The sequence below is a fragment of the Squalius cephalus genome (assembly GCF_949319135.1).
Source record: "Squalius cephalus genome assembly, chromosome: 16".
In the NCBI taxonomy this organism is placed as follows: Eukaryota; Metazoa; Chordata; class Actinopteri; order Cypriniformes; family Leuciscidae; genus Squalius; species Squalius cephalus.
The window spans coordinates 19,712,568-19,738,854 of NC_137137.1; the positions used below are offsets into that span (position 1 = coordinate 19,712,568).

Here is a 26,287-nt window from a genome sequence, read left to right on the forward strand (position 1 = left end):
CCTCCAGAGTGTCCATATTGTTTTTTTGTTTTTTTTACCCCTTAGTTTTCTCAGATTTTTCTAGAATTCTTAGTTTACTTTTAGAATTTAGTTTTCCCTTTGTTTGCCTTAGAAGTTTGCTTTTACCTTTTCCTTTACTGGTTCCTTTAGTTTATTCCTTCACTGTAAAAAAAAAAAATCCCCGTAAAAAAACAACAACGGTAATATTCCGGCAGATGGGGAGCCAGAAAAAAAAACGTGAAATTACAGAAATGTACATGACATTTACATGTTTTTCATGTAATTTTATTTATTTACACAGTCTATTTCTGTAATTTGAGGGGTTTTTTTTAGCCACATTTCAAAAATACATGAAAAATCTGTAAAATAAAACCGTAAAATTCCGTAAAACTACAGGTTTTTTTTTTTTTTTTTTTTACAGTGATAGCTTTAGCTCTCTGTTTTTCTCTTTATATTTGTTTGATAGTAGTTTATATAGTTATAAAGCATTAGTTTCCGCCATCTGTCATGTCTCGTCTTGTGTTTGCTGTGTCTTTTGTTTATACAGTCCTGTCCTGCAAGCTGAGCTTCCCTGGCTGCTCTCTCCCTGCCTAGCAGCAAGACTGGTGCAGTACCTGAGATACCTGAGTGTATAGCCTATAGCCTGTGGTGCATTGAGTTCTTGCCTGGCATCGCTACTATCCTCCAGTCTCGTGCTGCCCTGCCATTTCTGCCCATTGTTTGGACTGTGTTCACCTCTTCCCTGGCCTCATAGTGTCTTGTCTGTTTGTTAATAATTCAGTGTAACTCATTCTGTGCTTGAGTCCTCTCTCATAGATTCCTGATATATATATATATATATATATATATATATATATATATATATATATATATATATATATATATATATATATATATAATGCTGACAACACAATCACCTTTTGAACATGGAGGAACATCACAGCTCTGAACAGCAGCAGCTACATCAGTACTGTATACATTTTGTATTTATACAGTACATTTATTGTTGTAGAAATGTTACATGTAAACTGAATATTCTTGTCATGGAAGAGCAATAGGAAGATATGATGTGTTAGAGAAGACATAATAAGAGTGTGTAAAAATGAACACGAAATAAGTACATGTAACACATTTCTGCACAAATAAATGTACTGTATAAATACAAATGTTCCTTTTCTTTTTGTGTTCTACTACAGTATTGACTTTTCACATAGTCAGTTTTTACCTACTGTCTGAATCTGTGTTTAAAAAGCTCAGTGTGATCCACAAGAGCATTCAGCTAGATAAAACTGACATCATCTTGTATATAATCAGTTAGCCAACAAAAAAGTAGAAAAAAAACCATTACATTTGTATACAATGAATATTATGGTGAAAAAACACCTACACATTTTGAACAGTTCAATTTTCACAATTTAAATTTTGGTGCCATTGGCCATTTACTGGCACAATAACTAGATTTTGATGCATGAATTAAATGTTTTGGGTGAGTTACTACATTTCGCAGGCATTCAATAAAGTTGTGATGTTCAACAGCACTTAGAGAATCTTAAGACTTTGAAAAATGTGCCAAAGCGATTGAGAAAAACTGTGAAAACACAAAAGGCAACAGTAGTTATACTATGTATTTGAGGGGTAAGACTATTCAACAGGGAACATATAATACATTTTAATCAACATGAAAGCAATTGATAATGTAGGAAACAGCGGACACTTGTAGGCTATAATCAATTGCATGAATGTGCCAAAGCATTTGCAATTTGTTCAAAAGAATGATAAATTGTTTTATGATGTGCACAAATGGCTAGATGAGGTGACAGTTGAACAAGTAGTTTTGAGAATTTCAGTTGTGATCTGAGAAATGAACCAAAGCGACTGAGAAAAAACTAATGGCAGACATACAATTTAATATTGAGTATGAGAGGATTCGTACTGCCATTTAACATAAGTTGGAGTAGGCCTATGTCAATTTTAAGAAAAAAATAATAGGTTAATTATAACATTTAATAGTATTAATGTATTAATGATGTTGATGGTGTTAATGTATAACTTTGTTAATGGCAGATAGAAAATATAGCAAATTTAACAATAAATAAGGTTGGGTTATGTAAAATGTGCTGTATGTATAGACATACAGATCTATGGTGTATGCAGTGTATATTAATAATAATGATCAATTGCTGTTTCATTATTATAACTAATAATATATTTTTCCCACATACAGAATTAAAAATAACTGCAAGAAACTTGCAGTCAACTGAAGTCAACCTCTCAGCTGTTCTAACATTTCTGACCAGCGCATGCGCAGATCCAGCCACTAGTGTACAGACAGACTCGGTAGTGCGCATGCGTGTAATGGACACGCACAGTTCAAGTTTTTTTTTGTGAAGTGCGCACGCAGAACACTTTCCAAACAAAACAGTGCAGCCGAGGCGTCACGACCGCCTTCTGACAGTTTCCGAATCTAATTTAGCACAATTTTGTGAGCTTTACTTTTGAAAAACAGTGTTTTAAAATAGTATGATCAAGATGACAGTGACTTTGGGTGTATTAACAAGAAAGTAACGTTAGCGAATACCGATCATGACCGAAGTGTCAGATTGTTTGGGTGCGAAGCAGCTGATGGGAAGCGATAGACGGGTCCAGTTCTCCTGTACTGTAGAGATCCACGGCGCACAGACAGATCCCTGACACCCTCAACTCACTCACCCGTGGATTTACTGAGCTGCTTTCAACTTTAGACAAGCGATGGAAAGCGTTGGAAAATACGAGTTCAACAGGAAAGATTTGATAGGACACGGCGCTTTTGCGGTGGTGTTCAGAGGAAGACATAAACAGGTAAGTTGTACATTTCTGTTCGTATCAGAATATGCAAATAATCATTCTACACGACTGCCATAAAGTGAAATGATCTCTTTATCCATAGAAACATCATTTTGAGGTCGCGGTGAAATGCATTAACAAGAAAAATCTCGCCAAATCACAGTCGCTCTTAGGAAAAGAAATCAAGATATTAAAGGTGAGTTTCCTAGTTAGACGTTGGGAGCGTTTGTGTGTATATTTTCTAAAGATATTCTCACAAATATAGTTAAACATGTCGAAAATCTGTGAGCTGTTCTCGCTATTTGAAATACTTCTAACGTTACATGGGCTAGTGACGTTTAGCTATTGATATAAACAACGGTTTAGCAAATCTTTATAGCAGTTACATGAGCTGCTGACTAATGTAGTGAATCCCGTGTGTGTTTTTGCCAGGAGCTGAAACATGAGAATATTGTCAGTTTACTGGACTTTCAGGTATGTATTTGCTTACTATTTTCTATAACTCGTGGGAATTTAGTTATTCGGGGTATATGTCTTAGCCTACTGTGTTATTTTAAGTGGTTTCTAATCTAATAAAACAGAGGTTTTTTTTTTCTGAGGATATTTATAACTCGAATATCGCATGGCTTGGTGTTGACATTATGGGTGCAGTTCCCTTCATCTGATTGGTTAAACGTTAAACCCCGCCCACTGATATCACACACTGTTTATGAGCAGCTTTAGCCACTCAACCATGGTGAATAGATGTTGACTATATATGACTCACCATGAGTAATGATTCCATGTTGCAGTATCTTGCATCAGAAGTGAAACCATTATCTGATCTCTCTGTGATATCAAGGTGGGCAGAGAAAGTTGATAAACCCTCCAACTAAATTTCATACCTCTTGTGGCAGAAGTACTAAAAATAAACAGGCGAATGGCTCACGAAACAATGGCAGCCATGACAGATGTCTATGTTTATTGAAGTATACACCTAACACCTGTGCATGCATTAGCCAGCACCTGCCAGCCCAGCTCACCCTTTTAACCGACTGTCTCTGTCATTTGCATACAGAACAGACGTTGTCTGATGTAGGATTCCCTTATCATGAATAGAGGACTGGACTGGACTCCAGGCAGTCGAGCTTATCTGATGGCAGGTGGTTGTCTCAGGTGTAGAGAGCTTAAGAAACTTAACACAGTGGGTTACACCTTCGATCTTGCGGTGTTGTGCCCTTCAGCAAGTATAACAGGTTTACTTCAAATTGTTTGTAGTGTTATATTCTATTCTAAATTGGGGTTTCCCATTGGATTTTTGAGGGAACTGTACTGAATTGATTCATAAAAATATTTGATAGGTTAAAGGGGTTCGGCTGACTTATCCCTGTTGTAAATTAAGGTACAATTAAAGTTGTATTTTATGCAAATTTTAGTACATTTAGTGCACTCCACTACACAAGGCACCTAGTCCCAGATTTTCCTTTTAGATGGTAACTTTTTTAAACGAATTGCAGCTGAATGGACTGGATTGCATAGTTAGTCAAGCCTCTCTCCACATTATCCTTTGAGAATGACCTGACAGTGAACGCACACAAATAATTCATGCTTGCTCCATTACACCTCACGCACTGCTAGGACTGACACAGGAGCATTTGATACTATACAAACCTGCAATTATAGGACCACCACCTTTGACTGGCTCCAATATCAGTCCAATCTTCATCTGGGCAGCATTTATAGTAATTGTCATGGGTTTGTCCAGCTGGGTTGATCAGCTGTTCAGCAGATGTCCGCCAGGCATTGGATTCACCTGACAGCACAAGGTGGCTGGCTGCTGCCCTGCATGAACGCCGAACAATAGCACAAGAAAATGACACTTATGCTTAGTCAGTGAAACCCAACCCTCGACCCCATCCCGCACTCACGGAAACATGCTGTGGAACAGCTTTGAGTTTAACGATATTTGTTTTAAGCTTTATGTTGTTTCAGTCTTTTGTTGTTGAGAAACACCTTTGTATTGAATGCTCATGCTGATGGATCATAATGTTTTGACAGTCTTCTTTATGGCCTTGTAAATACGTCTAGAGAAGATAATTTGAGTGTATTTTGTCCTGTGTGTGGTCTTTAGCCTTGGGCTTTACCTAGTTTACTTTGCATTACCGCTGATGGCCTGGTTTCATTCCTCATGGATTCTGCACAAGCACACACACAGGGAGCTTAACGTTAAGCCTTTATCCACATTAATTGTGTCACACTTATAAAATTAGCTGTTACGCAACTTTGAAGTCATAATGGTTTGTTGTCTTTCATAAAGCAAGTTTTATGTAATATGTTATTAAAACACGCACCTCCCAGTGCCCTGTCACGCCGGCCGGCTGCTGATTTGTATGTCAGTCAGCTGTGGGTAATGACACCTCCTGCTTCTGTCCATGCTGTAACACGCAGGCCCTGCATGGAAATTGTCCAAATAGGACTTTTGTTGCACAACAAGTTGGCCATGCATACCTCGTTCAAATGGGTCACCATGGCACTTTGCCTGTGTGGACATATTGATCAGCTCCATTAATCCTTTGAGGAGCAGAATTTCTATGGGCAACAAACCACCTAAAATCCATACTGGGTTGGATTATGCACGCTAGGGGTCAAAGGGCATTTTTAAGGTGGTTTCTCCCAGAGACAACTGCACATTAAGAGGCTCTCAAAGTTCATGATTTGGCCAGTGAAGAGCATGATGTTGCACTCTGTGTGCATTTATTTTGTGCACTGATTAGCATAAAACATAATCTGTTCTGATCTGTAGTCTGAAATTGAAACGTCTGGCATACAGATCAGGGGTGCGTTTCCCAAAAGCATCGTTAGCCAACTATGGTCGCAAGTTCTGTCATTATCAGCATAGTTCAACGTGTCTGTGTTTCCCAAAACCATAGTTCTAACGAACAGAACGACAAATCTCGACCTGTGGTTAGAAGCTTAGTTCTTTGTTTGCATGACATGTGTACTCAATAAATCCTTATCTTGAGCAAAATAAGCAAGCTGACATTCAGTACAATCTGTATCTTTTATTTGGAATACATACAAATGTTATTTATGTCGTTCAGTTTGTCTAGAGATTGAAAGCACCGTTTTTGAAGAGTGCGCATCTGTGGACGTGCTAGTATGTAAGAACAAGCCTATGATTGAATCTGGAAATAAAGCAAAATAACTGAAAATAATTAGAAATATTCCTCAGATGCCATGTCCATAATTTATAGCAAAACATCTAGCATTAATTAGATCTCAAACAGATTCATTAAAAGTTATTACTCAACCACGTGCATGACATCATTAACCAACATGGTTGAACGACCAATTTACGACAATATGGTTTCGGGAAACAGTCGTGACTAGCTAGTCGACTATGGCAGTTAAGTAGCGAGTTACGTCGTTCTACGGGAAACGCATCCCAGAATGGTTTGAAATGTGCTCAAACATATATTATCATCAAATATGCACATTAGGAAGTCCACACAATTATAATACTCAATAATATTATTCAACAATAATAACAGCGGCGTTAATAATTGTGAATCAGTAAGTCATTGTTTTCATTGTCATTGTTCACACTTTTATATTTTTTATTTATACTTATACAATTTATTAATTGTATATTACTTTTCAGTAATTATTATTATTAATTATTTTTTGGGATTTAATAAATGAAATATATCTGATAAGAAGGGTTTTTTTTAGCTTCAATTGTGCACTCTTTTTCTATTTTTGTGTGCTACATTTGTCCTGCCTTAAGCAACAATTGAAGTTTTCACAAAATAAAAGATCGCTATTTTAAACTCAAATGCAAAAGGAAAAAATTCTCACAGCCCAAGGTACTTGAAGGCGTTAATCAAATAAAGCCTGTCATGCAGACACTTATTGTGATTTGTATTGCTTGCAAGCACATGCTATAATAACACACTATTGATAGAAGGCTTAGGTAAGTGTAGGCTTTGTATGATGACTCACTGGCATCTATTGTGTGTCCAGCCAGAGGCCCGTCCTGATCTAGACAATGTAGAGTTTCTGCCATGGCTGTCATATGGCATGTTGCTGGGTGTTTCTTGCATATAATCAATTGTAAATATTGAATGTCTCTGTCTGCAGGAGATATCGGGATGTGTCTATCTTGTCATGGAGGTGAGTCCAGATGGCATGCTGCACCTCTCACATACCCACTGTAAACCTCAAAATAGAATTTGTGGGAAGTAGAGGGAAATCAGAGGTCAAATTTCACCGTTCCTTGCAGGATGTCCTTTATGCAAAGCTTAATTCACACTTCTGTGTTATTATTGCCTGCATAGCCATTTGAAGCCCTGGTGTTATTGTGATTACTCTCTTTTCCGATGAGAGTTTGTTTTGTGTTAACTGTACACTTACAGTGTTTGACTGTCTCCTCTTACAGTACTGCAATGGAGGAGACCTAGCAGAGTATTTACACTGTAAGTACACTAACCTCCTTTCAATATGTCATATGTCTTTCACTAATATGTGTGCCTTGTATTTGTCCTTGTTGTGTGAACGCAAAAATTAGGCACTAAATATTTCTAATTAAGATTTTTTTGAACTATTATAACAGGTGAGGTGTCTTGTTTTTTCCATGTTATTATACATCCTTGGTTTATTTCTGTTGGCTAGTCAGAGCAGACATACTTCAGTGCAGCTTTTATGCAGAATCTTTACACAGACTTTGGAGGAGCATTGAGGCTCCATAACACAACAAAGATTTGAACCTGTATGCTGAAGATGACAAATTCAGATGCATCAAGAATTAAAATACTTCCCAATACTAATAATTGCTTTCATGTCATGGTTGATATTAAAATGGTGTGCTATTTTATTTAGATAAATCAAAATTGAAATACTAATAACTATGTTTTGTAAATGCTACAAGCAAATTAAGACATCACAACATTATAATATACTGTATGAAAAATGGATATTCAATTTGAGATTTGCTGAAGATTACGTTAGTAACTGTTTCTGAATTATTAGTGTTTTTACAGTTATTAACTTAAAGTGAGAGAAGGTAATTTAAATGTAAAATGTATAAATATTATACAATTTGTATTTTGTACATTCATTTCTTATTCAAACAAAATCCTGTCATCCTCCCTTCCTCTTTCATCCTCATCACCAAAAATGTATTTTAGGTGGACAGATCAATACAGTACAAACAAAGAACATAAAAAAATATAGGGATGTAGGAAAATAATGTCTTTTCTGTTAACCAAATGCTTTTTAATTTTTAATCGCTATTTCTTCAATGCAAATGAACAAGCGCTCGCCGTTATTTGTTGTGTAGTGACGTGTGTGTTCAAGTAAGCTAGATATGAGCAGATTCTGCTTAATACGCTGTATTTAATATATCAAAGTGAGCAAATATAAGTAACACGCCAAATTGGCTAGTGATTTGACAGGGTTACCCGCCACAGTTTATCTTTACCCGCATTTGGTGGGTTGGCGGGTGTTCATTTCAAACCCTGATTATATTTGTGTTCAACAGAACTCATTACTGGTTTGGAACAACTTGAACGCGAGTAAGTGATGACAAAAAAATGTTGGGTGGCAAAATTTGACACAATTTTTCAACATTTTTGGGTGAACTATTCCTTTAAGACCAAAGTCCGTTTCTCAAAGGTTGAAGCTTTAAATTTGCTTTGGACTTGGACTTGCTCTTGAAACTGCAGATATATTCACTAGCAAACAACTCTTTCCTCAGAAAGATAATTCAGGACCTCTGAGAATAGCTTAGTTTCACACATGTGATGCCACAAATAGCAAATCTTTGGAAGTGGTCTCATCCACACACACACACTTCGGGGTTCCAATACATCTTCATCTAACCATAAGCTTTTCAGCCTGGCTATATTTAACATGTTTGCATTGGCCACTCTTTTTTTAAGCCATCAGACGTGTAGCGTTGTTCAGCTTTAGATTCATGCCAGCCTCGTCAGGGGCCGTGTTTGCCTTCACCCGCTCACCTCTTACCACAGATTCACTGGCACAACACCAAGATCCCCTGCTGAAACTCAAACCAGGGCCTGACCTCATTCACCTGCCAGTCTGTTATCTGCCCTCTCCTGCAGTGGAAAAACATGAGGGCTAAAAATAAGACTACATGAAACCAGCATGTTTTGAGTGGAAGGAAAGAGGTACACTGGGAGAAGGGGGGCATGGGCTTTTGGAGGTGGATGGTAGCTGGACATTTTGTTTTTGATGGATTGCTACCTCTTGATGTAATATCCCACAATTCAAAGATATATATATTAATTAGGCCTAAGTAATTATTAAACTATATAACTTTTTTCTTCATAGCTAAAGGCTCTCTGAGCGAGGACACGATCCGCGTGTTACTGCAGCAGTTGGCGGGAGCCATGAGTGTTTTAAGGAGTAAAGGCATCATTCACCGTGACCTAAAGCCCCAAAACATTCTCCTTTCATACAGCACAGGTCGCAGAGCCAACCCCAACAACATCTGCATCAAACTGGGTGAGTGCTCTGGGTCAAAGTACACAGTTTCTACTAAAAGAAACACAAAGACTGGTCATGGATCAGTATGTACTGATTATGAGACTGTGAGATTATGAGTTATCAGGTTTGGCAGTGGTTGGCTGTGGTGTTTTTGTGACCTGTGGTGTTTTTGTTCTTGTGTTATGACTGCAGTTTGTTTTAGGTGTTTACGACGTTGTTCTGTTTGCTCTTGAGCGTTATGTAGACACTGTGTGTCACTACACAGCTGTGTAAAGTCAAACAACTAAAAGACACTGACTGTAAACATTCGTGCACCATCTTCCACTACCAAAACAAGCTCTCAAATGTAGTCCTTAGCACCAAACACTGATTTTCCTTTCTATCTCTCCCTTTAGCTGATTTTGGCTTTGCACGTTATCTGCAGGGAAACACGATGGCTGCCACGCTCTGTGGCTCTCCTATGTACATGGTGAGTACTTGACTTCAAAACTTTCATGTTCTGTATTATCCAAATGTTCAGGAACAGGCTGCAGGATTAATGCAGGAATAAGAAGTTGACGATACTTGGACGTTTTGTTCTACAACGGAGACCCCTGTTCTACAACATAAATTACAGACACTCATATTGAAAAGGCATATTTTGAAGCTGTTATGTTTATTTATTTATTTATTTTAAATGTACTGCATGTTCCTACTAAGTAACTAGATACGAATGTTTGGGGTGTGAGTGTGTGTAATTTACGTTGTAGAACAAAATGCCCAAGTATCGTCAACTTATGTTTACCACAGACCTTATTTTACTCCTAAATTGAAAAACACTATTATAAAAACCAATTGGAAAATCTTGAGGGGACCACTGGTGACTTAGTCGTCCGGGTTTTGACGTCATCCCTGCGCCACTCTATTGGTTGGATGGTTGTGGTTTGCTATTGGTTGATCTCATGTGAGAGACAGGTTGTCCCGCCCTCGCGCTATTAAACACATCATCATAGAAGGGATGCCGTTTCAAGAGGGAAGGGAAGTTATTTTGATTAAAGATTGCAAGGACACATGAATTTTAAAAACAAATATGATGTGCACAGATAAATCATTTATAATAAACACTGCAATATTCCATAAGAAACTTTAATTGCCCATTTTTATTTCGTGGTGACTTTAAAGCTTCTCTTTTGTTGGCAACAGTTGGTTTATAAGTGATGACAAGTATTGGGAAGATGTTGGACCATGTTGTGCTGAGACACTGAAAACACTGGATCATGAGCTGCTATCGTGTAAAAGAACACAGTGCCACGCTTTACTCTGAAACACACAGTCACAGCCTTTAGTGATTTGATAATCACACTAAATCATATTACTATTTCGATTTTATTTCAATTAATTGTCCAACCCTACAGGAAAGTATGCCATATTAAAGTACTCTGTATGACTTGGCTTACTCCATATGTTTTTGAGTACTACTTGTCTTGCTCAACTTTACAGGCTCCTGAGGTCATCATGTCACAGAATTATGATGCCAAAGCTGACCTGTGGAGCGTAGGGACCATCATCTACCAGTGCTTGACTGGCAAAGCCCCATTTCAGGTCATTCTCCCATTTCTTTCTCTTTCTCTCTCTCTCTCTCTCTCTCTCTCTCTCTCTCTCTCTCTCTCTCTCTCTCTCTCTCTCTCTCTTTCTCTCTCTGTGTTCATTTGTGGATGTCACTGTGGTCATGGTTTTAATTCTGCGCTTTTATATTTTTGAGCTTTCTCTTTGAAGAGTGTGGATCAATATAAAGGGATAGTTTACCCAAAATTAAAATTCTTTACTACAAATTAAAATAATTTACTCATCCTCATGTCTCAATACAGACCAAATTTCAAGTTGTTATTCACTGAAAATCTTTCATGGAAGTCTTTCATGGAACTCTCCCATTAAATGTTTTTTTTCCTCCTCAGAAGAATGTGTCTAAACCACTAAAAACAGATTCAATATGAGATATTGTTGAATAAAATAGCCATTTACCAAGTTTAGGGTATTTTAGGTCTAATATTCTGCTAATGCGAGCACACAAAGAAATAGAGTACCATTCAAAAGGTTGGGGTTGTTTTTTTTTTAAAAACTGTAATATTGTTGAAAGATCATTGCAATTTAATAAACATTCAGGCAAAGTCTTCAGTGTCACATCAGAAATCCAGAAAAGTATAATTTTTTTCTTTTTTTAATAAACTCTTACTGACCCCAAGCTTTTTAAAGGCAATGTGTAATAATCAAGAAAAAAATGCTATCAATTTCTACTACGTCACTACTGAAAACCTTCTGGAACCTTTTCATTGCGAAAGCTTAACTGGTTGGCATCCTCGGCTATTTATGCCCTGTAGAGTGTGAAACATGATTGTGACATCTCACTGATAAACATAACCATATGCCTCTACAACTAAACACACCCTCTGGTTTACTAACAAACACTCACTCACCCAAACATACACACATGCCCACTCATATGGGCGGCATCTCGGGTTGCACTACTAGAACAGGGAGTTCTTCTTTTTTCTGTGGTGAATGTATTGCAAAATAAAAATGCATGTTTGTGTAATTATTTGCTGCAGTACTTCCTCTGAATATTGGCCCCAGGCTGAACATTATTAGTTTATGAGCTCCTGGGAGTCTTGTAACGTGATATCAGTCTGCAGATGGGTCAAGATGGGTCAATGAGTTCATTCAGAATAGACCAGTCGCCTCTATCCTAGCCATTGTGTTTACCTCAACCTGCATGGAAATATTACTTTTAGTGGTTGTTCCTGCAGCCACTAGAAAGCCTTTATGATTTGTAGAAACAGTCCCTCTAGTCTAAAATGTAACTTCAGATCTGGAACAAATGTTTATATCCCAAACAGCCAGAGTTTATAAAGGAGAATGTAGTAAAGCCGTGTGATGCTGCTCACAACAAACTATAGTTCAGTATAAAGTCTAAAAATATGCAAGATATTTGCCTTCAAGGTAGTGCATAGTTTTAAGTGAACCAACAACATCTATATCTAACTAGATTTGAGTGTTATTTGATCTAGCAAAACCTGCTGTATTGATGCTAAAGTGTTTCTGGAGATCAGTTAGAACATTGCTCAAGTATTAAGGGTCAGTTGCTTACTAGCCCAAGTCAAAAGATATTCAGATTCAGGTCCCTCCCTCATTGTAAATTCTTTTTTTCTTTTTTTTTTTGCCGTCCAGATTTGGTCATGACAATTTCTCAAATTCTTTCTCTTTCTGAAATCTTTTTCCAGGCAAATACTCCTCAGGAACTGCGGCAGTTCTATGAAAGAAACCGGAGCCTGAGTCCCAGGTAAGTGACCCTGAGGACTGCATGTTAGTCATCAATCAACATGATCCGGTTTAGTGTGTGCTATACAGGCGCAAAGGTCTCTGGTGTTGTAAATTTGAAAGAATTTATTTGAGAGAAATCCTAAGAATCCTAAAAAAAAGTATCTGTTTCCACAAAAATATTAAGTTTAAAACATTGTTAATAATAAGAAATGTTAATTGAGCACCAGATCAGCATAGAAAGAGACTTCTTTCACAAACACGGGCAAAAGTGACCCCAAACCTTTGAATGATAGTGTACACCAGGCAGTAGAACTGGTTTCTTTTCTCTCTTCCATCTTTCATTACTTTCCCTCTTTAAAATGAAAGCCTTATTTATTTACCTAGACTGTTGCAATGTTTGTATTCATGAGTATCGCTTTTCTACTTACTCAGTCAATAACAGAGTTACTCTGGCAACACAACGAGCCCTTGCACAAGAATATAAACATGCACACAGAACTGTGTTGGTTGTGATTCCTGTCAGTGTCTAACACAGCACCTAAATGCTTTTCCCAGTATTCCACGTGAAACCTCCAGTCACCTAAGGCACCTTCTGCTTGGGTTGCTGCAGAGGAACCACATGGAACGCATGGACTTTGGTCAGTGGACACATACAATCACACATTTGACTTTACAAGACCCTGTAGGAATCATAAATTGACAACTTATAATAATAATAATAAATAAGTGATTATTGTCTATTTCAGATAAATTTTTCCACCATCCTTTCATGGAGGCCAGTACATCCATGAAGAAATGTACGATTATGATGTACATTACTTTTTTCATGCTAATCTGCTATAGCTTTGGTTACAGTAGCATTAACATCTGTTCATTGTTGTCTTAGCCTCTCCAGTGCCCGTGCCCACCTATCCCAGCTCTGGCTCTGGGAGCTCCAGCAGCGGTTCCTCCGCTCGCCTCACTCCTACTCAGGTAACACAGTAACAGCTCATGATGCATGAAATACACATTTTTGAGGTGTATTGTGATTAGGGCTGTCACAAATGATTATTTTAGTAATGAGTAATCGGTCGATTATTTTGACGATTAATCGAGTAATCTGATTATTTTTATTTTTTGTGGTAATAAAAATAAACCTAAGCAAAGACCTAAACCTTTAAAATTCCTTAAATACATATAACAACAATGAGGCAATGCTATTTGGTTCAAATAAAGGATCAAAATCAAGTAATCATGTGGTTTTATTGAATAACACTGTTAAAATGCATAATATTTACCGCAGAGCAAATCCTTGTTTAATATTTGCCAAATGACATTTAATTCAAATGCTTTAATATTTGGTCACTTCTTTACAATAGAAATGCTACAGCCAGTGTAATTTCTTGAACAAGAATATGTGGACATCAAAACTTTTAATTATTTTGTTTTATTTTTAAATCATGATGAACAGATTGCATATTTAGAAACAAATTGATGTTTGCATGGGTTTTTAATTGATTTACCTTACGAATCTTATGAAATGGCACACGTTGCATTCCCATATAAACGATGAAACTTTTGAACAGTAGTGTATATAAAAAGTATTTTCTTGACAGTCTGACACTGAAGCTCTGAGGCCCCTCCCTCAAATGAACCCCACACCATCTCCAGGTTCCCAGCTGAAAGACTCTTCCTCTGAATCTTCCTCTGAGTCCGAAGACTTCGTAATGGTGCCGGCTCAGTTCACCAGTAAGATGAGCCCTCGCACTCATTGACCTACTTTGGATTATGTAACGAACAAACCTGCTTTTTTTGCACAAATATAACATCTCAATCTGATCACTCCTGTAGGTGAACTAGTCTCAGCAGAAGGTCAGGACAGCTTGATGCGCAGCGGGTAAGTGAGAAAAGCATTTTTCCAATACTTTAAGGGTTAAAGTGACACGGCCCACACACATAGTGTATATAGTTACATGCAACATGCTTCTCAGTTCTAACCTACATAACAGATGTGCTTGCATTTTGTTTCTGTACTTAACACAATGGTTTGCATGCTTACCAGTGTCACGTGTCGTGAATAATCATTTCAAGTATGTCAGTTGACCTTTTGACCTGATGACCGTTTGTATGGTTCTGTGAAGAGGTCTGTTTATGTGTTGACACGTTTGTGCAATGAAGAAAGGAAGACATTACGGTCATGATTGCAAAAAGTGCTTGAGTCTAACATTTCATTTTCAATACAAATTTTTTAATACATTTTAGCATTTTTTTTTGCATCTGTGCCTGTCATCTAAAGCACTCATGAGTTAAAAGACTAGTTAAGATACACACATATACACTACCTTTGAAACGTTTGGGGTTTAGTTAGATGTTTTAATGCTTTTGAAAAAGATTATGATCACCAAGGCTGCATTTATTTGATCATAAATACAGTAAAATCAAGTAATATTGTGAAATGCTATAACAATTTAAAATACAACTTTTCTATTTTGATATATTTTAAGATGTTATTTATTCCTGTTATGGCAAAGCCTTGGTGAGCAATAGAGTCCTTTCAAAAACAGTAAAAAATCTTAATAAAGAACGTTTAGGGGAAAAAAATATTTGAAAGGTATGAAAAAAATAAACAAATTGTAATTAAAATTCATTAAAAAAAACCGTATTAAAGTAAATATAAAATCTGATTTAAATGTATTTTTCTGCTTAGTGATACTAGGATTGAATTGATATAGAGAGTACATCAAAATGACTACAAATAAAAGTATTACAAACGAAGACAGATACAAATACTCATAGAAGTATAAAAACAGATATACAAATACAAATATACAAAACATGCTCAGGAGTACAATATCATATATATTCCATTGCATAAGGGTGATGATCATATTTGGGGTCTGTGGCATGGAAATAAAAGATTGAAAAACCCTGGTCTATATTATATAGTTGGATGCTTTAATAGCATAGCAATAATGGCATAACTATTTATGTGTACTATTTCTAGAAGCTCACTGCTGGGTGTCACTGCTTGTGTGGGTCAAACGCCATCATCCTCCCCGTCTGTCAGAGCCTCCCCAAGCCCCTCCAGGTACTGTGTATGCATTAGTATGGAGATTAGCATTTAATATGACAGAGGCTGTAAAAACACACACTCTCACGAGCAGCTCACACTAAACAATAGCCTTTGTTTGCTTGTGTGAAGTGAGAGACAGCTGTCTGAGCTAACGTGACCGGAGAAAGCGGAAATTTTAGAGATGAAAGTAATTCACAGATCACTAAGGAACAAATGGTTTATATGTATGTTTGTGCACATGACATACCAATCATGGTCTCTCTCTCTCTCTCTCTAGGCCTCTGGAGTCATGTGGCAGTAGTTACGCTCAGTCTGTGCCTGTTCCAGTGCCGACACAAAAACACAACTACCAGAGGATGGAGCACAAGTTACAAGTGTCTGACAGGTTGGGTTTATTTCTATCTCTCTCTCTCTCTCTCTCTGACATGATAAGGATACATAAATGTATAAATGTGCTCCTGAATTCCCCATGCATCAACACATGAGCTCTGTTTACGTTATTTCAGGGCAGCAACACCTGTACATCACTGCTGCTCAAATGGATTTCCAACATGTGGAAGAGTCAGGGCTTCTCCGGAATCAGGAGGATCAAGACCGTTTCTACCTTCCCCACAAGGTAAAGAAACCGGTTTCCCTGCAGAGCTGTGTTTTGATTTGCATACTTTACTAGTAGAGAAAGAGACTCTAGCAGCGTTTTTTTTTTTTTTTTTTCAGGAAGCTGGAAATAACGAATAAAGTTTGCATATTCCTAATTTGCATATTCTGTTTCCAGAATTCCCACATTCATGAAAAACCTTGAAAGTAAATAAATATATAAATAATATTAAAATATCTATTTTAAAATGTATTTTTTACAATAGTTTTTGAAGCCTGGAAAAGGTCATAAAATAAAATAGTAACATAAATAATAAGAAAGATTATTAGTTTAACAGTTTTAATTAATAGTTTATATACGTTTTTAGTTTAACAGTTTTAATTAATAGTTTATATACGTTAATTTATAGTTATGTTCTGTTGTAAAATATTAATCAGCTTGAAATTGCTTGTGCGTAGAGTAATGCACCTGCTTAAAAATTAGTCTTAATAATTATTTAGCAAATTCATCTGAATCAAAATCACTTTAATTACAAACAACTGGAAGGGTCATGGAAATCCATGGAAATCAGTTATTTGGTAACTAAAACTACTATTAAAATGTTTTCAATAATTGAAATAACACATATTAGATGAAAAAATTGAAGAATAAAGATTGCTAAACCTAAAACTGAAATAAAAATGAATTAAAGCTATATAGAAATATTAAATAAAAGTAATAAAAATGACCAAATTACTAAAACTAAAATGAACTGAAAATATAAAAATAAAAGTTAATTCAAATTCAAAATATTTGTAAATAATATAATAGTATATTAGCATTGGTCAAAAGTGAGGAAACCATGTGTTTTTGTTGATCATATAGAGAATGCTGTTGTTTTTTTCAGTGGGAAATGTTCCTGAAACACCCACTCAGCCCCAGCCAATTGGCAGTAAGACGGGGTTGAATGCTGCAGGTGAAATACCTGTTTCACTGCATATCAGTTTGATTTTTTTAAGTCTTCTTGTTCCAACTTCTCATTTTTCTTTGTCTCTGTTTGTCTCTCAGATCAACGGCCTGGTCAGGTCTCTCCTCTCTTCACTGACCTGGCAACCTTAGACACAACCCTGACTCACAGACTCAGAGGTCATCAGCACAGCCCAGAATCTGTAGTGCACAGAGTGAGTAACTGTTGCTGGCTAATCAGGGAATGACAGAACATAAACACAAAAAACAGCTCCACCGCCATAGTGTGTAAACCACAGGTGTTCCTGTATAGAGCAGGGAGTCAATAGATTTTGCAATGACTTCAACACAGACCTTAGTATAAAACATGTTTACTTTAGTTCAAACTAATGGTGGGCCGTTATCGGCGTTAACGTGAGACTCTTATCGGGCGATAAAAAAATATCGCCGTTAATCTATTCTCAAAGTTGGGTTGGGAGCTGGGTCTATACTAAGCAAGCTATGATGACTTTCACCTTGATATTTTAGCGCGGATTCGGTTCGGTGTTCGGTACGCATTTTCAAACCGAACGGTTCGTTGGACCATTTTCCTGCCGACCAAAATTTCGTTATTTCAAATGTAGGCGGGTCGCGCGCTCATAATGTAAGAGACGCTGGCGCGACCACAACATTGTCCGACATCAAATGGCAAACATAATGCAAGCGGAACGAAACTGAGCTACTCGTTATTGTGTGGTTGACGGACCGTTGTTTATCAGTTTGGACCAAAGCAGCGTGAGCCGATCTTGATCAAGAGATCCAGTAAATAAATCATTTGAATTCGCTACTTAAGTAATAACATCGCTGTGAGATCTAGTGAGAAACTTTCACATTTCTCCGTTATTAATGTATCAAACAGTGCGTAAGCCAGGAAGAAACATTGTGCCATGAATGAACTATCCAGTGTCCACAGATCTGCAACATTTACCATGGATTTACTGTAGTAAAACTAACAGCAACCATGGAAGTTTGGCAGGAATAGTAGGCTATAATGCTTTCAAGTAACATTACGTTGGTTTTATTTTGACATTATGAATAAAATTGCAAAAATAGACCTTTGTTTATAACTACTACAATATTATGCTACATTTCATTTTTTCCAAGGAGCTGTTTGTTTTATATGCTCATGAAAGTAAAAAAAATAATAATAATTAAAAATCATACTTTATTATGTTAGTTTTAATAAAAATAAAAAAAATCTCTGGCATTTCTTCACAAGTTCTTTTAAATGTCACTCACTTTGTATTTAAGAAACACGTGCCCTTTAGTCATTATTTGGGTAGCACACATATTCTGAATGCCTTTGGCAGAATTCAAATGAGCCATTTTAATCTAGATTAATCTAGATTAATTCCAAGATTACAGTGAGATTAATCTAGATTTAAAAAATTAATCTATGCCCACCACTAGTTAAAACACATTCAACTGAGAATTCGATCAAATATGTAGGTATAATTATATATTGTCAGTACCGTTCAAAGGTTTAGGGTCAAAATTATTCAAAATTAATATTTTAATTCATCAAGCATGCATTAAATTGATCAATTTACAGTAAAGACATTTATAATGTTACAAAAGATTTCAAACAAATGCCGTTCTTTCTGTTCATCAAAGAATCTTGGGAAAAAAAATGTGTCTCGGTTTCTACAAAAATATTAAGCAGCACAACATTGATAATAATAAGAAATATTTCTTGAGCACCAAATCTGCAATTAGAGCGATTTCCAAAGGATCATGTGACACTGAAGACTGGAGTAATGATGCTGAAAATACAGCTTTGCATCACGGGAATAAATTACATTTTAAATATACTTTAAAATAGTTTTATTAAATAGTAATAATATTTCTTAAGATTACTGTTTTATTGTTTGTTTGTTTTTATCTTACTGGCCCCAAACTTTTGAATGTTAGTTAACCTTTATTGCAAAATAAATTAAAAAAATGTATGGAATTACTGCGACATCATTTCTATATACACTATATAAACCACACTAAATTAAAGGCACAGCTAAATGTGACATTCATTATAATGCGCTTATGTGAAAACTGTTTTAAGTTAAGTTAAGATATAATATTTTTATTTTTACCCATAAAAATATTTAAAATTATGGCTTTCAATTATTCTGTAATGTTGAATGGCTATAATTACTCATTTCATCCCCAGAAATTGAGTAAAACATTTTTTTATTTAAAATATACCATTTTTATGTTGAGCCAACATTCATTTGGATAATCAGTGTGAAAATATGTATACAATATAAAAATATTTTAAAACTTTTAATGTTAGGTGTGATTAATTACAGAAAAATGTGTGATAAATTAGTTCTTTTTTTAAATCAGTTAACAACACTAAAATATATATTTGACTACTTTTCATTTCAGTGGGATTTGTATCGGCGGCCCGTCTCTGGTCAAACTCCAAGTACGGCGCTGGTTCAGCGAGGCCTGACCGCCCGAACCAAGACCTTGTCTGACATGAAAGATCTGGCACAGTACCCGGCTACAAGGCCCCGTGTGCCGCTTCTCAGGCCACCGGAAAGAAGGGACATGGTCAAAAGGTATTAGTCAATAAGGCTTTAGTCCAGGGTGAAGACAGCTTGTGACACATTAGTGTTATATTTCATAATCGGCACTGGATTCACTGCTGTGATGCGATTTCTGGAAGATGAGTTTGTTCCATAGAGCTGTGTTTATGAGTCATTTGTGTTGTAGGTCATTAAGTACCGGCCGTCTCTCAGATAAGCTGCTGAAGGCTGTGTTCGGACATCAACTTGACAGGGGCAGCTGTGAGAGCTTAAATTCAGAGAAACCCATGGACACAACAGGTATGAGCTCATGCTAACAGTGATGTTAGCCACTCAACAAAAGACAAGCTTTAAAGTCAGCATGAAACAAGTTGCGGTAGTCTTTTTATCCCTATTATGACGTTTATTCGAGTGAAACAGCTCAAACAAGAAAAAAATGTAGGGTGGGACTTGGGAATTGATTGGATGGTTGAATTAGATGGTTTGCTATTGGTGTTGAAAGATATAAAATAACTGTTTCATATCTATCCTGGAATAGTTCAACTGAATTTATTTATTTATTTATTTATTTATTTTATTCTATTTACAAATGACTGGAACACTCTCTTGACCCTGTATTTAAAAGCGCCATAACTATATGCAGGTTTGTATGTGTAAAGTTTATAACTATGCTATAAGTCTTACAGCACCAATTATCGTATTATTTAAAGATGTTTTCTTTATATCTGTCGTTAATCATAGTCATAGATCATATTTTAAAAACATGGCATCAGGCACTTTTCTTAGTGTATCTGCTGTTTAAAATGCCATTGTGTGCTGATCTCTGTAGCACCCCCTTGTGGCAGTGATGGCATAGAGCAGGGCTCAGGCAGTCCTGCTGGAGTTGTGTTCATGCTGGGCTCTCCTGAATTCGGACACACACCTCCTCACTCTACTCGACCTAGACGCTTCTCAGGTGACACTTCCATTATTTTACTTAATGAGATTGAAACACATGTATTGCATTTGCGTGTTATTGTATCTGTTAGACTCACAATGCATTTTCAATTCACCTCATCTGTTGTTGAAGTGGGCACTCCCAGCCCAACAAGCCCTGGCTGGACCTACGGTCATTTGCACGAGGCCTACGGTTCACCTGAGAGCCTGCGCCATGGTTACACAGATGGCATTGTAACAAACCTCAGTGAGGACGTGGCATTTGTGCCACCTGAACTGCCAGAGGAGACGCTAATGGAGGTAAAATAATTGGGCCATACATTATGTATGAAAAATACAGTCAGTCAGACAGTCAGCTGGTCATTATAAACAGTTGAGAAATAAAATCTTGTGTACCAGTATATTGGATCCGTGCAGCTCTTAAAGTGACACAGCCTAATATTCTTGCTGCGCTGCTGTCTGTTTTAATGTTAATCAAAATAAATCGCTCGCTACTCTTGACTGAATAACTTTTGTAACTTTAATAAGGATTAATGTATATTTAATTTATACAATGAGGAATATATTGTTATGCTAAATGCTAAAATATACTGTTTATTCCTGTGATGCAAAGCTGTATTTTCAGCATCATTACTCCAGTCTTCAGTGTCACATGATCCTTCAGAAATCATTCTAATATGCTGATTTGGTGCTCAAGAAACAGTTGTCCTGCTTAATGTTTTTGTGAAAACCATGATAATTTTTTTTCAGGATTCTTTGATGAATAGAACTTGGCTATGAGGACTGAAATAATTTTTTGTTGAATTGAAAATGCCATCCTCTTCTTCTACACAGGAGGGGCATACAGACTTGCTGAGCCGACTGCGCTTCATTCTAGCCTTTTCCTACTGCATCACAGAGGTCGCTCGATCAAAGGACAGTGGGGAAAGGCCCATGGCACTTGATTCTTCATTCTTAGAGCAGAGCATGGTGGCTGACCAGATCAGCCTACTGAGCCATGAGTGGAGGTGAGATACTACTCATTCATGCATAAACATACACGTGTTTTATGTCATGTGTATGATATTAAGTCACGTACACTGTGAGTGATGTGCACGTGTGTATGTAGCTCTGCAGAGCAGCTGGTCCTCTATATGAAGTGTGCCGAGCTGCTGTCCTCAGCGCTACACACAGCGATGGCCGGGATCAAAGAAGGCCAACTCTACCCATCAGGATCTGTTAAACAAGGTAAGTCACATACTCCAAGCACATAATCGCCAAAAACAGCCAACAATTTTAATGCAAAAAAACAAAACAAAAACGGTCCCACTTCATATTATGTGTCCTTAAAGCTGCCGTTGGCAATTTTTTTTTGATCATATTCAGTGAAATCGACACTATAATCCGACAGAACAACATAAATAAGGTGGTTTTAGAAAAAAAAACGAGCTTCTAACTCCACCTGGAGCGTGTTATTTGTTTTGCAAAAATCCACCGCTCCCGGATCATCGGGTCCAATCAGCGCAGGGGGGTGTGAGATCTGACTGTCAATCACAGTTCGTGCACACGCCACAGATCCCCCCTCCCTCGCGCACATTACAATATCACATGCACACGACACGCCTGAAGTTCGCCTGAAGATTATACGAAGCGTGATGGCGGAGAGAAAATCTACTAACAAGCTTCCAATTCCTCGGTTATTGCTATCTATGGGTAGATTAGCCAGAGCAGCCTACCTCCGAGTCCATGGTGTTGATCGATGCTGAAGAGACGGACGCATTCACAGAAAATCTGGTGCACACACACTGACGAGCACGACCTCGATGGGAGGGTGCTCGCTGGTAGTGGGGGAGGGGCATGAGAGTTGTAAACATTCAAAATTTTGGCTAAGTCGACCCAATCTGCCAGACTTGCCGACTGCAGCTTTAACTACTAACAAATGTTAGGTACTTGTACTTGTTATGTTCATGTTGAGTTGCAAAACACTTCTGCTGCTATTGAGGTGGGATACGGGTAATATTAGGGATAGGTTTTATAGTATGGTTAAGTTTAAGGGTGGGTTATCGGGTAAAGGAAGGGTTAACTGTGTAATTATAGAAATTAATTACAGCTGTACAGAAAAAAAAAAAAAAAAAACTATAACAAATGATTAATTGACATTTTGGTACATAGTAGTTCATATAAAGTGGGACCAAAATATCTCTAAATTGTGCAACCATATATATCATGGGGAAATTGTCTGAATTATGATTTCTGTTTGCCAAAATAATGGTTTGATAATTGCATATATGTTACCTTTTGCATTTGAACCGTTATATTAATTGTTTTGTGTTTCGTGTTTAATTTGACAGCTGAAATTAAACTGACATCTTAATGGCAGGTTTAGTTGTGACAACTTACCCCATACAGAGTGACTATATAATTTAAGGCATGCTGTCACAGACATAATCAGTTGTGAAAACAAGATCAATAATTATTTAATGAAATTTTCAATAAATAAAATATATTTAATGATACAAAGGCATTTATATGAATTTATATACAGTTACTCACACACAAAAATGCAAAAAATACTCCAGTCTTCAGTGTCATATGATCCTTCAGAAATCAATCTAATATGTTGATTTGGTGCTCAAGAAAAACATTGCGGTAATACTTCATTTTTAGTTTCCCTGTTAAACATTTTACATGTACTTACTATAGTAATAACAGTAAAGTATGCTTTACAATAAGCAACTAACCCTAATTATATAGTAAGTACATGTTGTTAATTAATATTACTCAGTGTGTTATGTATCATTTATAATTATTATTACTTATATATTAGGTACATATACTCATGTTAGGTACAGTATTACTTAGTATTTATTTATATAATCACACTGTAACAAGGACATTTTAATTTATTTTTATCAACATTTTTGTGAATATTGTTTTTTTTTTGTTTTTTTTTTGATGAATAGAAAGTTTATTAGAACAGGGTTTATTTGAAATAGAAATATTTTGTACCATTCTCTCTAAATGACTTTACTGTCACTTGTAATCAATCAAAAACTGCACATACTGTAACTGTATAAAACATTCATTCTGATTGGTATGTTGTGTTTGTGTGTGTGTGTTGCTCTTGCAGTAGTACGTAAGCTTAATGAGATGTATAAGGGGTGTGTGAACTCCTGCCGTTCTCTCACTGAGAAACTCCAGCTCTTCTTCAGCAGCAAGCAAAGACTGATGGACCGCATGAACAACATTACTGCTGAGAGACTCATCTACACACACACCGTTCAGATGGTATGAACACACTCATGTTTGGTTTCTTACAATATGAGGAGAAACATCTCCGTATCTAATCTGTAATACTAATAGTATGAATTGCACTCCTCTCTTATATGATCAGGTACAGACAGCAGCGCTGGACGAGATGTTTCATCATGGAGAAACCTCTGTAGAGCGATACCATAAGGCCTTACTGTTGATGGAGGGCCTGTCTTTAATTATTACAGAGACTGCAGACATAAACAATATCAACAAATGTGAGTATGACACACCTACTCTACAGTTCTAAAGTTTGGGGTCAGTACTTATATAAAAATGTATATAATGTTACAACGATTTCTGTTTCAAATATGAAAATAATATCATGGTTTCCACAAAAATATGAAGCAGCACAATTTGACGATATTATGAAATATTATTGAGCAGCAAATCAGCATATTAGAATGATTTCTGAAGGATCATGTGACACTGAAGACTGGAGTAATGATGCTGAAAATTCAGCTTTACCATCACACATATATTACATTTTAAAGAACTGCAAAATAAAAAAATAAAACAGTTCTGTAATAAAATGGAGCCTTGGTGAATATGAGATTTCTTTCAAAAACATGAAAAAATCTTACTAAACTCAAACTTTTGAACAGTAGTGAAAACACACTAGTTATGTAGATTGCTCATTATTCATCTCATCCAAAGACTTTATATACAAAGACGGTGCACTAATATTATTATGAATGGGAGAAAGCGCAATATAGCGGAATAAGTCCTTCCTTATAAATAAAAGAGCCAATCACCAATTAGAAGCACTAGTTGCTATAAAAACAGTCAGTGTTTCTAAGAGACGCGCGCTTATGACTGCACATGCGCATTGGCTGGTCCGGCCTAGAAAAAATGCATTGTTTGCCATGATTTGAGCATTTAGAAGAAAAAAAAAATAAGACTGTTGTTGTCAGATTTCATTGGTAATTTCAAACATGTAATGTAATCGTAGCTTTGGTGAACAGCTTTGGAGAATTTTATGTTTCCCCGTTTCAAAGATGGCCGCAGAGTGAAATGACTTGCCTTAAAGGGACTTTGTCTCATCTCTGATGTACATTTGTTTGCCCTTTCTGTAGGTAAACAGTGTATTGAGCGGCGACTCTCCTCTCTTCAGCCCAAATGATGTGTGTGATGCATCAAACCCACAACATCTACATCTCTTTTAATCAAAGTTGCAATTTTAAATTTCGTGAAAGGAAAAACTCACATTCACCCACTCATTTAAAATGTGATACTTGGTTTCCAAAGCCAAAAACAAGGTGAGAAAAGACTTTTTCATAACAGAAGGAGATGAAATCTCCATGATGGCACGTCAAGTGATGACTTTAATCTTAGCACTATGATATCAGAGACAGTGTTGGGGACTGAATGAGCAACAGCTTGGATGCTTTTCATTCAGTCGTACTAAAACATGCCTATAACGTTAGTCTCATGAAGTTACGTGGAATGATCCTGTTTTGATGGGCTTATCCTACATGTTTTTGCATGATTCTGAGGAAATGATAGTTATCTGCTATAATCATTTGAAACCTCTGTGACCACCGAGCCGTTGTTGAAATAGCAGCCGGTGGTGGATGTGTTGTTGTCAGCTACAGATGTACAGCTCTAATGTGGCAATTGACCAAAAATGTGGCAAACCTTTGCAGACCTACTGATAAAGACTGTCAGTTTCATATGTTGTCATATGACGGTGGGAGAAATACTTGAGAATTGTATTAGATTAACTATCATACTGTTATTCATGTGTATGTAAAACAGCAAAGCACTTTATAAACCATTTTGCCTTCTGGATTCCTGAAAAGAACCACTGCAGAGAAAGCAAGCCTTCGATGTAATGGCTCATTTCAGTTTAATTAACACCTGAAAGTCAAAGAAAATGCAATAAGAAAATAGTCAATAGCTTGTGTGTAGCATTTTATATTTTTCTGTTTTTAATTGTCAGTCTGAAAGTGATGTTTAAGTTTTCAGTTTGCTTTCGAATCTTTTGCAAGTAAATGACTTTTGCACATTTTGCTGGGATGACAGTCTCTTTTTGTAGTGATATGGTAGTGCCTTAAATAACCTAACTGTTTAATCTCACTGGACACTCAAAACAAATCTGAGACGTCAAATCTGAGAGCAATCTGTTATACTTCTAGAATTTTCATATCATGTTTGTTCATTACTTGCACTATTTTTGCATTTTCCGATGGCAATAACTCTAAAGGTGTTTTTTTTTTCATATCAAGGTGTTCTTAAGGCATTTAGTCAGAAATGTATGGTAGAATTATGCACATGAAACTTTTTAAAATAATAATT

The 26,287-nt window shown here is 36.5% G+C and overlaps 1 protein-coding gene across 2 annotated transcripts; it reads left to right on the forward strand.

Annotated features, from left to right (window-relative positions):
* Positions 1-2,365: 2,365 nt before the first annotated feature.
* Positions 2,366-25,683, forward strand: ulk1a (unc-51 like autophagy activating kinase 1a). 2 transcript variants are annotated; one of them, XM_079897126.1, is made up of 28 exons: positions 2,366-2,838; positions 2,927-3,019; positions 3,256-3,297; positions 6,943-6,975; positions 7,241-7,277; positions 9,154-9,327; positions 9,705-9,778; positions 10,789-10,890; positions 12,567-12,625; positions 13,162-13,244; positions 13,353-13,403; positions 13,493-13,578; positions 14,202-14,334; positions 14,437-14,482; positions 15,590-15,673; positions 15,936-16,043; positions 16,165-16,274; positions 17,140-17,208; positions 17,301-17,413; positions 19,620-19,795; positions 19,950-20,062; positions 20,592-20,717; positions 20,832-20,998; positions 21,533-21,705; positions 21,807-21,925; positions 23,808-23,965; positions 24,072-24,207; positions 25,066-25,683. In XM_079897126.1, exons 1-28 carry the CDS (start codon positions 2,749-2,751, stop codon positions 25,110-25,112), a joined length of 2,802 nt encoding a protein of 933 aa, XP_079753252.1. In that variant the 5' UTR covers positions 2,366-2,748; the 3' UTR covers positions 25,113-25,683. The 2 variants fall into 2 exon arrangements, with proteins under 2 accessions (XP_079753252.1, XP_079753253.1); XM_079897127.1 differs by lacking the exon at positions 17,140-17,208.
* The last annotated feature ends 604 nt before the right edge of the window (positions 25,684-26,287 follow it).